Here is a 13889-nt window from a genome sequence, read left to right as displayed (position 1 = left end):
ACTAATCTTGGCTTTCTATATATTTGCACATTTCCTATAAATGAAATCACACAGTATTTGTTCTTTTGTTACTGACTTATATCACTCAACATGTTTTCAAGGTTCATCCATGTTGCGGCATGCATCAGGACTTCAGTTCTCTTTATGGCTAAGTAATAGTCCATCGTATGCATATATTGCATTTTGTTTATTCATTCATCTGTCGATGGACATGTCAGTTGTTTTCACCTTTTGGCTATTGTGAAAAGTGCTGCAATCAACATTGGTATACAGGTTTCTGTTTGTGTTCCTGCTTTCACTTCTTTACACTTTGTACTTTCTATATGATTGCTTTGTTCTTTGAGAGAAATGAAACAACAGACCTACAAGGAGAACCTAGTTCTCCACATTCCTATAAACAAGTCACTTCACACTAGTCAAATAGTTAACCCTGCACAGACTGGTACAGGCATACAGCCTAAGCAAGCATGACTCAGCTTTGCACAAAATTGTAATCATAGCCTTTTTTGGAACTTTTAGCGCCATTTGTTTGGCATCTTTTTTTTCCTTCACAAAGCTTCCATAGACTTGACAACACGCAGACTCATACAACAGACGAGCACTGCTTGAGCAATGGTCTCTTTAGAAAGGAATCTACTTCTTTGTGGGGAAAAGCAGGTATAAGCATCAAATTACGGAAAGGGTTTGATTGAAATAGCCTCCTGAGTGATTAAAGGCTCAAAGAATGTTATTATAAAAATCAACCAAGCTTGGAGTTGATTAAAAAAAAAAATTCCGAAAAGCTTTAGGCTGGTTAGCTGTCTACCGCAGTGAAATGAACACATGATTATGTGGCTTGCACCCGTCAGGCGCACGACAGTGATCCCCAGAGCTGATTATCCTGGGAGAGTGTTACACTAATTATATAAAAAAAAGAGCAAACAGGGCAAAACAAGTCTTTGATAGTACTGCTGCCATTGAAATGTCACATATATTTACAATGTATTCAATGTTGTATATTTGAAGCATCATCCTTAAGAACTGGGTAATGGTACAAAAAAAAAAAAAAAAAAACCCAAACCCTTTGCCTTCAAGTTGATTTCGACTCATAGTGACCCTATAGGACAGAGTAGGACTGCCCCATAGGGTTTCCAAGACTGTAAACCTTTGTGAAAGCAGACTGCCAGTCTTGCTCCCACGGAGCTTCTGGTGGGTTCGAACTGCCAACCTTTGGGTTAGCAGCTGAGCATGAGTAACAATAGGCTGCACTTATTACTAAAATACTCAAACCGAGTTCCCTTCAGAGCAGCATTCAAGAAGTCACATATATTAGTTTCCAAATGTTTATAAGATATTCACAAGAATAGTTCTTTAAAACCATTGCTCCCAAGCTTCCCACTCCCAACCCCCTATTCATTACTAGGAAGATCATTTTCCAGTAGATGTAAGCCATATCCTACAATATCAACTTTAAGATTCATAAAGGTAGGTATTTTTTAATCACAATCTGTTGTACTCTTTTATTTCTCGAATGATTTAGAATCTGAGCAGAGAATGGGGTGCTGAGTATTGGGCATCCTTCAATACCTCAGCATCTGGGAAGGAAGGGGAAATAATTTGAAAATCCTCCTGTCTGATCTAACTAATCCCTAGAGGCCCCCCAAAACACAATTGAGAATTACTTCTTAAAATGAATTCTTAAAAATTCCTTAATTAGTCTTTCCCACTATTTTTTTTTTTTAATTACAATTTGTTATAGTCATCTGACTCTCTTTAGTAGAAGGGCAGGAAATGTTCAAAAAGAGTAGTGATTTACAAAAACTTATTTGTATCTACCCAAAACATAAGGTTGCTATATTCTAGCATAGGATGAATGAGGATTCCCATTCTGGAACAAGTCATACTTTCATTTCACTTCTCTGCAATAGTTGGCAACAGAAACTTCACCATATCTCTTATCGGCAAGCCTATAACTGTAAAAATTAGAGAGCTATGAGGTGAAGGCCAAAGTCAAGATAATTCAGAATAAATGAGTGCTCTTTCTAGTTCTATGCAAGTGAATTGATCTATTCACAAATATTTATTAGAAGCTTATAATGCTCCTCTATATCTGTTAGTGGTGTCACCATTCGCTGATGCTCAATCATATTCCAAATGGTGGAATGAACTTTGATCCTTCCCTTTATTTCACTTTCCATCTCCAAAGAGTGACCAAGTTTTTTTTTTTTTTTTCGGTTTTAGATAATTAACTGTTAACTAACTAAAAGTTACATAACTCCCTTTAACCTATCCTTTTCCAATCAGCCTTGTACACTATTGATGGTCAAACTAATTTATATTAATTTTTACATTCTTTCTCCTATTATTAACACTGCCATTTTCTCTTAAAAAGCATCTCTGAAGAACTGCAATTTTCTTTTGTTCTAATTCTACCACACTGTTTTTGTACTATCACACCAAGTCTACGTACAGGGACTCTGCCTTATTCATCTGTCTTTCTCCAACAACTAAGAAACTCTGGTAAAATTTAAGCTTTCAACATATGTTTGTTGAATCTACTAGCATGCATATTCCAACTATTTTTACTTTTTCATTATCTTCCAACTCATCCGTTTTGTTAGCTTATTGAAACACTACTATCATTCAAGCACTAGTAGTTTTAATTTAAAAAAAAAATTCATTTTTACTGCTCTTCAAAAAACCAAAATCAAAAACCCATTGCTGTCAAGTCGATTCCGACTCATAGTGAACCTACAGGACAGAGTAGAACTGCTGCATAGGGTTTCCAAGGAGCGGCTGGTGGATTCGAACTGCTGACCTTTTGGTTAGCAGCTGAGCTCTTAACCACTGCACCTCCAGGCCTCTGTCTTTTCTGTGTGTTGTTGTCGTTAGGTGCCATCAAGTCAGTTCCGACTCATAACGACCATATATAAGACAGAGGAGAACTGCCCCATAGGGTTTCCAAGGAGTGGCTGGTAGATATGAACTGACAACCTTTGGTTTGCAGTTGAGCTCTTAACCACTGTACCACCAGGGCTCCATCTCTTCAATAAAAAAAAAAAGAACTTTTTTTTTTTTAGGCACCTTAAAAACTTTTCAGGTTTCTATAGTACAAATTTTGGGAAATTCTATCCAATTCAATAACTTTAAAAAAAATTTTTTAATTCATTTAAAATTTTTACCTCTATTATTTATTGCGTTTAACAGTGCAAAAAGTACATACAGGGAATGATTTTTTTACTACACATTTAAAACAAAAAGGGGTAGAATTTGGGCACAGATTTAGAAATCCTTAATCTAGTTTTCTTACACTCGACGGCAGGGGGGTTTTCCTAGTGAAATGGCTGCCTAAGAGATGCTGTTTGGTGCAGGAATACAGAAAATTATAAGACATTTTAAAATTTATGAGGACAATAAGGAATCCTTGCGGCCCAGCTATTAAGGGCTCAGCTGCTAAACAAAAGACTGGCGGTTCAAACCCACCTAGCGTCACCAAGGAAGAAAGGCCTGGCGATCTGCTTCTGTAAAGATTACAGCCAATAAAATCCTACGAGGCAATTCTACTCTGTCACACAGGGTTGCTACAAGTCAGAATTGACTCGATGGTACCCATCAACAACATGAGGATAACAGATAGAACATCTGAAATGTGAACTGTCCTAAAAATTCAGGATGTTTGGTTGACCTATTTATACAGTAAAGTAGAAATGAGTCTTTCTCAAGATCGCTCAGGGAACTAGAAATCTTTGTGCCAACACTGAGATTAATGTGCTTCCTTCAGAATTACAAGGATGATTCTAGGAAGTTTTATATAAATATGTAATGTTTAAAAACCTTACCTTGACTGATGACTCATATAAGACTTTTTCTGAAAGAGGTGGCCTTTCCAATCCTTGATAGAGCTCTTTAGGGAATTCTTCAATACAAGCAGAAGAATACATTTGTAAGAATTTTTTCAGGAAAAAATGCATTTCTCTTTGGCGCAAAATCAATCCAGAGTTGAAAAAGGAGGTGTACAGTGTATCATCTGGCAAAGAAATTTCAGATCCTGGCTTTGTAGATGCTTAAGGAAGAAAAATACCTTAATTTAGTCACCTTAGATAACAGAATGGGCTCGGTTTTGTTGGTATTTGCTCACTAACCACTTTCCCTCTTTATCCTCACTTCAGCTAGTGGCTACCAATGGCCTTCCTCCATTTTAAAGTTTATAAACTAATGGAATTGCTTTTTGCCACAGGAAGGAAAGAAAATCTCAGAGGCTTGGGAAGATATTGCTTCAGGCTCAGAGTCTATTTTTGGTCTGGCTGTCTTATCTCCACTCCTACCCCCAACCCCCAAACAGACCCAAGACAAGAACGTGGGTGAAGGTAGTTTATTTGAAAAGTGATCTTAGAAGCACAAGTGAGAGAATGGGGAAAGCGTGATAAGAATAAGAAAAGAACCAGTAAGAAGTTAATAACGGACTGCAGCAATGTGCAATGAGGGCTCGATTCCACTGGGGGCTTTTTGAAATATCATGTAAAAGCGTCTCACTGAGGGATGGATGGGTAAGATGGAATGTTCATCTACTAACTCCCTACCTCATTACTCAAAGGTTACTCTTGGCTGTGTGGAATCCTCGGCACTTCCAGGCTGTCCTACCTGCAAGCCTGGCAAGCCACAGTGGCTCCTGAGAAAGGCTCGCAGGCAGAAAACCATAAAAATGTGGGTGACTGAGGTGGGAAGTGCCAACAGGTGAATTCAGAGATGAGCAGATTTGACATGGGGCAGGGCATCAACAGCATCTGATAAACTGGCTCATGTTCACCTTCTTAGCCACTGACCTTCCCTTCTTCTCCCTGTCACAACACATCTCTTACCCTTGACACCTTTCTGAGTGTTTGTTTATTTTATTGATAATTCTTCATATTTATGCCTTTTTTTTTAATGCCTAGTCATGCTATGACTTATTATTCTATTTTCTCTGCTGGCTTCTATATCACTGGCCCTGGCATGGGTCAAGCTCTCTTGTCCATGCATTTGTACTGGTGAGCAACCCTGGATCAACAGTTTCATGGGCACAAGAGGGACGGATGTGAAGTAAATTATACCAGTTTTTCTGGATATTCTTTAGCCAACGTCAATGATTTAAAACTCCTTGGAGTTAAATTTCCCATGCGAAGTCATGCATTTCTCCTTTTTTTTTAAATATGCTGATACTGGGACACTTTCCTTAAAGCCAAAATTTCACCTTGTTCGTTTTATAAGCTGTCATATCCCTGGTTCTTAACTGTTTTGAGCTATGGATCACTCTGGCAGTCTTTTGAAGCCTCTAGATGCCTCCTCATAACAATGTTTTAGACATACGAAATAAAATATATAGATAAAGGAAACCAATTAAATTGAAACAATGTTCTATCTAAACATCCATATACATTTGGCTAAAAACTCTTGAATTTTTCATCTTCTGATGAAAGTTCATTCTGAAAGGTGTCTTAAACATGACTTAAACAAGAACTGGAAGGAATACATTCTTTCTCAACCCATCAAAACCTACCTAACAGTTTGCTCATATTATTAATTCTTTGCAAATGAATATAGTAGCGAATTAGAAGGATCCATGTAATATCAACTTTGGTCTGAGTCTTTTTTTTAGCATCTGTATTGTCATAAATGTCATCATATTGCTGTGAACATGCAGAGCCAGTCTGCAAGGCGATTTGGTAGTTATCTGAAAGTAAAAAAAAAAAAAAGTTTGTAATACATATGCTATGCATTCCTTGAAAAATAAATCATACACAAACAAAAAAAGCACAACTCATAAAGGAAAAGACTGACACATTGGACTATATTAGATTAAAATCTTTTTTTTTTTTGTATCATAAAAGACACCAAACACAAAGTTAAAAGATAAATTACAGACTGAGAGAAGATATTAATAACATGTATGAATCACAAAGTATTATTTTTTTCTTAATATGTATAAAGACCTCCCACAAATCAACAAGAAAAACTCAAACAATCCAGTAGAAAAGTGGGCAAAGAATTTCAACAAACAGTTCATAGGAAAAGAAAGTCAAATGACCATGCTTTTTAGTAACACTCACAACCAGGGGAATGCATCTTAAAAGGGAATACTATTTCACATCCTTCAGGAATTGACAGAGACTAAAATCAGAAAATAATAAATGCTGGTAATAATGTGACGAAAATGGAATTCTCATACAGTGCTTATGAAAGCAACGTCTTAGGAAAGCATTTGACAGGATCTAATAAAATAAAAAATGTAGATATTAACATATATGTATACCAGAAGTCTTGAACAAAGATGTTCACGGAAACCTTATTTGTAATATCAAAAAAAAAAAAAAAGGAAACTTGGAAAAATAAATCAAACCAAACCCACTGCCAGAGGGTCAATTCCTACTCATAGTGACCTGGAAGGAGAGAGTAGAACTGCCGCATAGGGTTCCCAGGGAGAACCTGGTGGATTTGAGCTGCCGACCTTTTGGTTAGCAGCCATAGCTCTTAACCACTATGCCACCAGGGTTTCAGGAAAAATAAACAGAGGTCTATAAATCTGATGATATTTTAAATGAATGAAGTAGATGTAGAAAAGAGAAAGTATAGCATAGACTCTCAGTTCAAATCCTAACTGCACTCTCATTAGTTATATGGCCTTGAATTTCATTGTGCCTTGGCCCTCTCTGGGCTTTTACTTTTCTGAGTCTTAATCTTCTCATCTTTAAAATGGGCATGTTAAGGGTGGTTATGAATAGATATGAAAACACGTGCTGAGTTAACAACCAGGTTTCAGACAATACATAGATTAAGATACCATCATATTAATTTGAAAGCACTCATCCAAAACAATACTCTGCATTGTTTATGTGTGTGTACTTACATATGTATGTATGTATATGTATGTGTACATGTGTGTATGTACGTGTAGTATGTGTGTGTGTATATATATAAATTATGGATGAGATAGTAATTGCCTCTGGAAAGAAAAGGAGGGGAGACGAACAGAATCTTCTATGATTAATGGTATATTTGTGTGTTTAATAATAAAGTAGTTCCTTGTGTATTTTTTTTTTTGTGTATACACTACCCAGCTTAGCAAACAGGATATTTTCAGGATGGGGTGGAGCCAAGATGGCTGACTAGTCAGATGCACTAAACCATCCCACCACATCTAAGACCTGTAAAATAGATACAGATGTCAATCCTGGAAACCTAAATCTTAAATTAAGGGATAGAGTATTAGATGGGAGTCACTGAGGAGAACAAACTGAAAGAAAACGGGGAAGGGACAGAGATACGGAGTGGAGGTTTCCAGACAAACAGCATGACTTAGTGTGGCCATCTTGAAATAAAACCAACAACATGCACACAGAAAGGCATCTCCACAGAATTCCCAAAAGGAGATAGAAGTATGGCGTGGACACACCCAGAACTAAGTAAGACCATGTCTGTGGGCTCCAACTCAAGGAGGAGCCCAGACTCTTCCACCTGGTAACCACATGAGCATGCTCCTACAACCCCCAACCTTCTGCTGAACAGGAAGAATAACCACCCCTTCCTGGCAACCTCAAATGCCGGGAACCACAGAGCCAACCCACCCTATTGCTCTCCTCCATCTATCCCCCTCTGCCCCTGCCTTCACCCCCCCCAATTTAATTCTCTGCCCCACTGGTCACAGCTCCAAGGGGACCTGGCCTGGACCCCAGGCCCTTCCCTGATGGCTCCAGATGCCTGCTGCCACCCACAGTGAAAGATTTTAGGAGCAAATTTGAAACAATGGAAGACAGAATGAGTGAAATTGAAGACAAAACCATGGATAGCACTTTGAAGAAAAATCAGAGAAAAAAAAATGAAGAAAACCTAAGAACTATGTGGGATACAATCAATAGCAAATATTTGCATGTGATTGCCATTCCAGAACAGGAGGAGAAAATGGAAAGCATAGAGGATCACTGAAGATTTGCTGACAGAAAACTTCCCTAATATCATGAAAGATAAAAAGCTGACCATCCAAGAAGATCAACTAAACCTGTATAGGATAAATCCCAAAAGAAAATCACCAAGACATATCATAATCGCACTCACCAAAACTGAAGACAAAGAAAGAATCCTGACAGCAGCTCAAGAAAAATGAAAAGTCACATAAAAGGAGAAACAGTAAGATTAAGATCTGATTACTTGGAAAAAACCATGCAGGCAAGAGGGCAATGGGATGATATACATAAAACCATGAAAGAAAAATTTGCCAACCAAAAATAATATACCCTGCAAAACTCTTGCTCAAATATGACAGTAAAATTAGGACACTTCCAGATAAAGAGAAACTAAGGAAATTTGTAAAAATCAAACCAAACTTATAAGAATTATTAAAGGGAGTCCTTCTATTAGAGAACAAACCACATCAGACAACAACCTCAATCTAAGACACAGGTCAGTACCAGCCAAATAATGACATACATAATGAACACTCAAGGATAAAACAAAACTGAAAGATTCAAAACAGGTAACTGGAGATGTCAATGTGTAAATGATGACACAGCCAGAACAATAAAAGAGGGAATACATGGCATAGGTATAGAACTTTCAAATGGAGAGGAAGTCAAGGAGATAGCAAGTAATAAAAGACAGGTTCAAATTTAGGAAAATAAGAAATTCCAAGGCAACAACAAAGAAATTTAACAAACCTCCACTCACCAAAATAAAAAAGAAAAACATAGTCTCAGTAAACACAAAATTTACAACAATGAAAGAAACAAAAAGAAATTTCACAAATAAAGGAACCCAACACAGCAGAGTAAGAGGAACAAAGAAAACGTCAGCAACACAAAAAAAGCACTACAAAATGACAGCAATAAACTCACACTTATCGATAATCACACTGAATGTAAATGGCTTACATGCACCTGTAAAGAGCCAGAGAGTGACAGAATGGATTAAAAAAAAAAAAAAAGACCCATTGATATGCTGTCTCCAAGAGACATACCTTAGACACAAAGACATAAATATATTAAAAATCAAAGGATGAAAAAAATATATCAAGCAAACAACAACCAAAAAAAGAGCAGGAGTGGCAATATTAATCTCAAATAAAATAGACTTTAAGGCAAAATCCACCATAAAAGACAAGGAAGGATATTATACAATGATTAAAGGGACAATCCACCATGATGACATAACATTAAGAAATGTCTACGCACCCAATGACAGGACTCCAAAATACATAAAACAAACTCTAACAGCACTGAAAACAGAACCTGACAGTTCCACAGTAATAGTAGGAGACATCAACACATCATTCTTGGTAGAGGGCAGAACATCTAGAAAGAAACTCCACAAAGATACAGAAAATCTAAAGGCCACAGTCAACCATCTGGACCTCATAGACATATATAGAACATTCCACTCAACAGCAGCAAAGTATATTCTTTTCCAATGCACATGAAACATCTCCAGAACAGACCACATCTTAGGCTATGAAGCAACCCTCAACAAAACCCAAAACATTGAGAAAACAATGCATCTTCTCTGATCACAATGCCGTAAAAGTAGAAATTAATAACAGGAAGAGCAAGGAAAAAAAACCAAATGCAAAGAAAAGGAATAACACCTTGCTTAATTTTTTTTTTTTTTTTAACCACTGGATAACAGAAGAAATCAAAGACAGAATAAAACATTTTCTAGAAACAAATAGACTGAAAACACATCATGCCAAAATCTTTGGGACACAGCAAAGGCAGTGCTCAGCACTCAATTTATAGCAATAGAAACACACGTCAAAAAAGAAGAAAGGAACAAAATCAAAATGTTAGCCCTAAACCCCAGTACCCAAAACAAACAAATAGAAAGAGAACAGCAAAAGAAACACACAACCACCAGAAGAAAGGAAATAATAAAGATCAGAGCAGAAGTGAATGAAATAGAGAATAGAAAAACAAAAGAAAGACTCAACAAAACCAAATCATTGGCCAAACTGACAAAAGAAAAACAGGAGAGACCGCAAATAAACTGAATAAGAAATGAAATGGGGGACATTACAACAGACCCAACTGAAATAAAAAGGATCATAACAGAGTACTATGAAAAACTGTACTCCTAGAAATGTGAGACTTAGAGGATATGGACAAATTGCTAGAAACATACTACCTACCTAAACTGACACAAACTGAGGTAGAAAATCTGAACAGACTCATAATAAGAGAAGAGATTGAAAAGGTGATTTAAAAAAAAAATACCCAAAGAAGTCCTGAACCAGATGGCTTCACTAGAGAATTCTACCAAACATTCAGAGAAGAGGTTGCACCAGTACTACTCAAATTATTTCAGCAGACAGAAAAGGAAGGGATACTTCTGAATTCATTCTAGGAAGCCAGCATAACTTTGATACAAAAACCAGGCAAAGACACCACACAAAAAAGAAAATTGCAGACCAACATCTCTCATGAATATAGAAGCAAAAATTCTCAATAAAATTCTAGCCAATAGAATTCAGCACCATATTAAAAAAAAAAATTATACAACACAACCAAGTGGGACTCGCACCAGGTAAGCAAGGATGGTTCAACATTAGAAAATCAATCAATCAACCACCACATAAATAAAATAGAACAAAAGAATCATATGATCATCTCAATCGATTCAGAAAAGGCATTCGACAAAATCCGACACCCATTCTTGATTAAAAAACTCAATAAAATAGTTGTAGAAGGGAAAATTTTTGTGTGCGTGTTTTTGGGTAGAAGGGAAATCCCTCAACATAGTAAGAGGCATCTCTATACAAAACCAACAGCCAACATCATTCTTAATAGAGAGAGACTGAAAACATTCTCCTTGAGAAAAGGCACAAGAATGTCCTTTATCACCACTCCTATTTAACATTGTGCTGGAGGTCCTAGCTAGAGGATTAAGGCAAGAAAAAGAAATAAATGGCATCCAAATTGGTAATGAAGAAGTAAAACTGTCCCTATTTGCAGATGATATGATACTATATGTAGAAAACCCAAAAGACTCCATGAGAAAACTACTGGAACTAATGAAAAGATTCAGCAGAGTCGCTGGATACAAGATAAATATACAAAAATCAGTTGGATTCCTACACACCAATAAAGAGAATGACGAAAAAGAAATAAGGAAAATAATACCATTTATAATAGCCTCTTAAAAAATAAAATATTCAGGAATAAATTTAACCAAGTACGTAAAAGACCTATACAAAGAAAACTACAAAACACTACTGCAAGTAGCCAAAAGAGGTCTATGTAAATGGAAAAATATATCACGCTCATGGATAGGTAGACTTAACATTATGAAAATGACAATTCTACCCAAAGCAATGTACAAATACAATGCAATTCTGATTCAGATACCAGCAACATTCTTTAAAGAGATGGAAAAAAAATCATTAACTTTATATGGAAAGGGAAGAGCCCCTGGATAAGTGAAGCATTATTAAAGAAGAATAATAAAATAGGAGTACTCATACTACCTGACCTCAGAACCTACTATACAGCGACGGTAATCAAAACAATCTGATACTGGTACAACAAAAGGTACATTGACCAATGGAACAGAATTGAGAACCCAGATGTAAATCAATCCACCTATGGACACCTTATCTTCAACAAGGGCCCAAAGTCTATCAAATGGGGAAAAGACAGTCTTTTTAACAAATGGTGCTGGCAAAATTGGATGTCCATCTGCAAAAAAAGTGAAACAGGACCCGTACCTCACAAAATACACAAAAACTAATTCAAAATAGATCAAGACCGAAATATAAACCCCAAAACTATAGAGATCATAGAAGAAAAAATAGGACCAATGCTAGAGACTCTAATACACAGCATTAACAGGATACAAAGCATAACTAACAATATACAAACTCTAGAAGATAAGCTAGATAACTGGGATCTTCTAAAAATTAAACACTTATGCTCATCAAAAGACTTTACCAAAACAGTAAAAAGAGAACCTACAGACTGGGAAAAAAATTTTGGCTATTACGAATCTGACAAAGGTCTAATCTCTAAAATCTACAGGAAAATCCAACACCTCTACAACAAAAAGACAAATAATCCAATTAAAAAATGGGTGAAGGAAATGAACAGACACTTCACCAAAGAAGACGTTCAAAAGGCTAATAGACATGTGAGGAAATGCTTGCTAGCTGTTCGAAAAATGCAAATCAAAACCACAATGAGATACCATCTCACCCCAGCATTACTGGCTCAAATCAAAAAAACAGAGAATAACAAATATTGGAAAGGCTTCGGGGAGATCAGAACTCTTATGCACTGCTGGTGGGAATGCAAAATGGTACAACCATTTTGGAAAATGATACGGTGCTTCCTTAGAAAGCTAGAAATAGAACTGCCATATGATTCAGCAATCCCACTCCTAGGAATATATCCTAGAGAAATAACAGCCATTACACGAATAGATACATGCACACCCATGTTCACTGCAGCATTGTTCACAATAGCAAAAAGATGGAAACAACCTAGATGCCATCAACAGATGAGTGGATAAACAAACCATGATATACACATACAATGGAATATTATGCAACAACAAAGAACAATGATGAATCTGCAAAGCATCTCACAACATGGATGAATCTGGTGGGCATTATGCTGAGTGAAATAAGTCAATCACAAAAGGACATATATTGTATAAGGCCACTACTATAAAAACTCATGAAAAGATTTACACACAAAAAGAAACTGTCTTTGATGGTTATGAGGGAGGGGAGGGGTCGGGGTGGAAAGCACTAAATTGACAATAGATAAATGGTAACTTTGGTGAAGGGTAAGACAGTACACAATACTGGGGAAGCCAACACAGCTTGTTCAGGGTAAGGTCATAAAAGCTCCATGGACAAACCCAAATGTCCTTAGGGACCAAATTGCTGGGCTGAGGGCTCTGGGGACCATGGTCTCAGGGAACATCTAGCTCTATTGGCATAGCATAGTTGATAAAGAAAATGTTCTACATTCTACTTTGATGAGTAGCATCTGGGGTCTTAAAAGCCTGTGAGCAGCCATCTAAAATACTCCACGGGTCCCACTCCTTTAGGTGAAAGGGAAAATAAAGATGCAAGGGAAAGATTAGTCCAAAGGACTAACAGACCACAACTACCACCCCCTCCACCAGACTGAGTCCAGTACAACTAGATGGTGCCCGGCTACCACCACTAACTGCTCTGACAGCGATCACTATAGAGGGTCCCTGACAGAGCTGGAGAAAAATATAAGACAAAATTCTAATTAAAAAAAAAAAAGTAGATTTATCGGTCTGACAGACACTGGAGAAACCTTGAGAGTATGGCCCCCGGACACACTTTTAGCTCAGTAATGAAGTCACTCCAGAGGTTCACCTTTTAGCCAAAGATTTGACAGATGCTAGGACAAAACAAGACTAAAGGAGCACACCAGCCCAGGAGCAAGGACTAGAAGGTAGGAGGGTACAGGAAAACTGGTAACAGGGAACTCAAGGTCAAGAAGGGAGAGTGTTGACATGTTGTGGGGTTGTTAACCAATGTCATAAAACAATATATGTACTAACTGTTTAATGAGAAGCTCTTTTGTTCTGTAAACCTTCATCTAAAGTATAATTAAAAATTTTTTAAATAAAAAATTAAGCATAGAAAAAAGCTAGACAGAGAAATACCATATGATCCAGCAATTACACCCCTAGGAATATATCCTAGAGAATTAAGAGCCGTCACACAAGTAGACATATGCACACCCATGTTCACTGCAGCATTATTCACAATAGCAAAAAGATGAAAACAACCTAGGTGCCATCAACAGATGAATGAAAAAACAAGTTAAGGTACATATACACGATGGAATACTACGCAATGATAAAGAACAATGATGAATTTGCAAAGCATCTCGTGACAGGGATGAATC

At 36.9% G+C, this 13889-nt stretch overlaps 1 protein-coding gene across 4 annotated transcripts in view; it reads right to left on the bottom strand.

The window, feature by feature from the left end:
- Positions 1–13889, bottom strand: part of CFAP54 (cilia and flagella associated protein 54) — a 499063-nt gene that overhangs the window by 101302 nt on the left and 383872 nt on the right. For all 4 annotated transcript variants that reach the window (XM_049884120.1, XM_049884121.1, XM_049884122.1 and 1 more), the window contains 2 exons: positions 5516–5689; positions 3819–4042 (listed from right to left, as the gene is read on the bottom strand). In XM_049884120.1, the coding sequence (XP_049740077.1) occupies positions 3819–4042; positions 5516–5689 (398 nt within the window). The remainder of the gene's footprint in view (positions 1–3818; positions 4043–5515; positions 5690–13889) is intronic.

This window comes from Elephas maximus, chromosome 4 (genome assembly GCF_024166365.1).
Source record: "Elephas maximus indicus isolate mEleMax1 chromosome 4, mEleMax1 primary haplotype, whole genome shotgun sequence".
Taxonomy (NCBI): domain Eukaryota; kingdom Metazoa; phylum Chordata; class Mammalia; order Proboscidea; family Elephantidae; genus Elephas; species Elephas maximus.
This window is presented reverse-complemented; position numbering and strand designations above follow the sequence as displayed.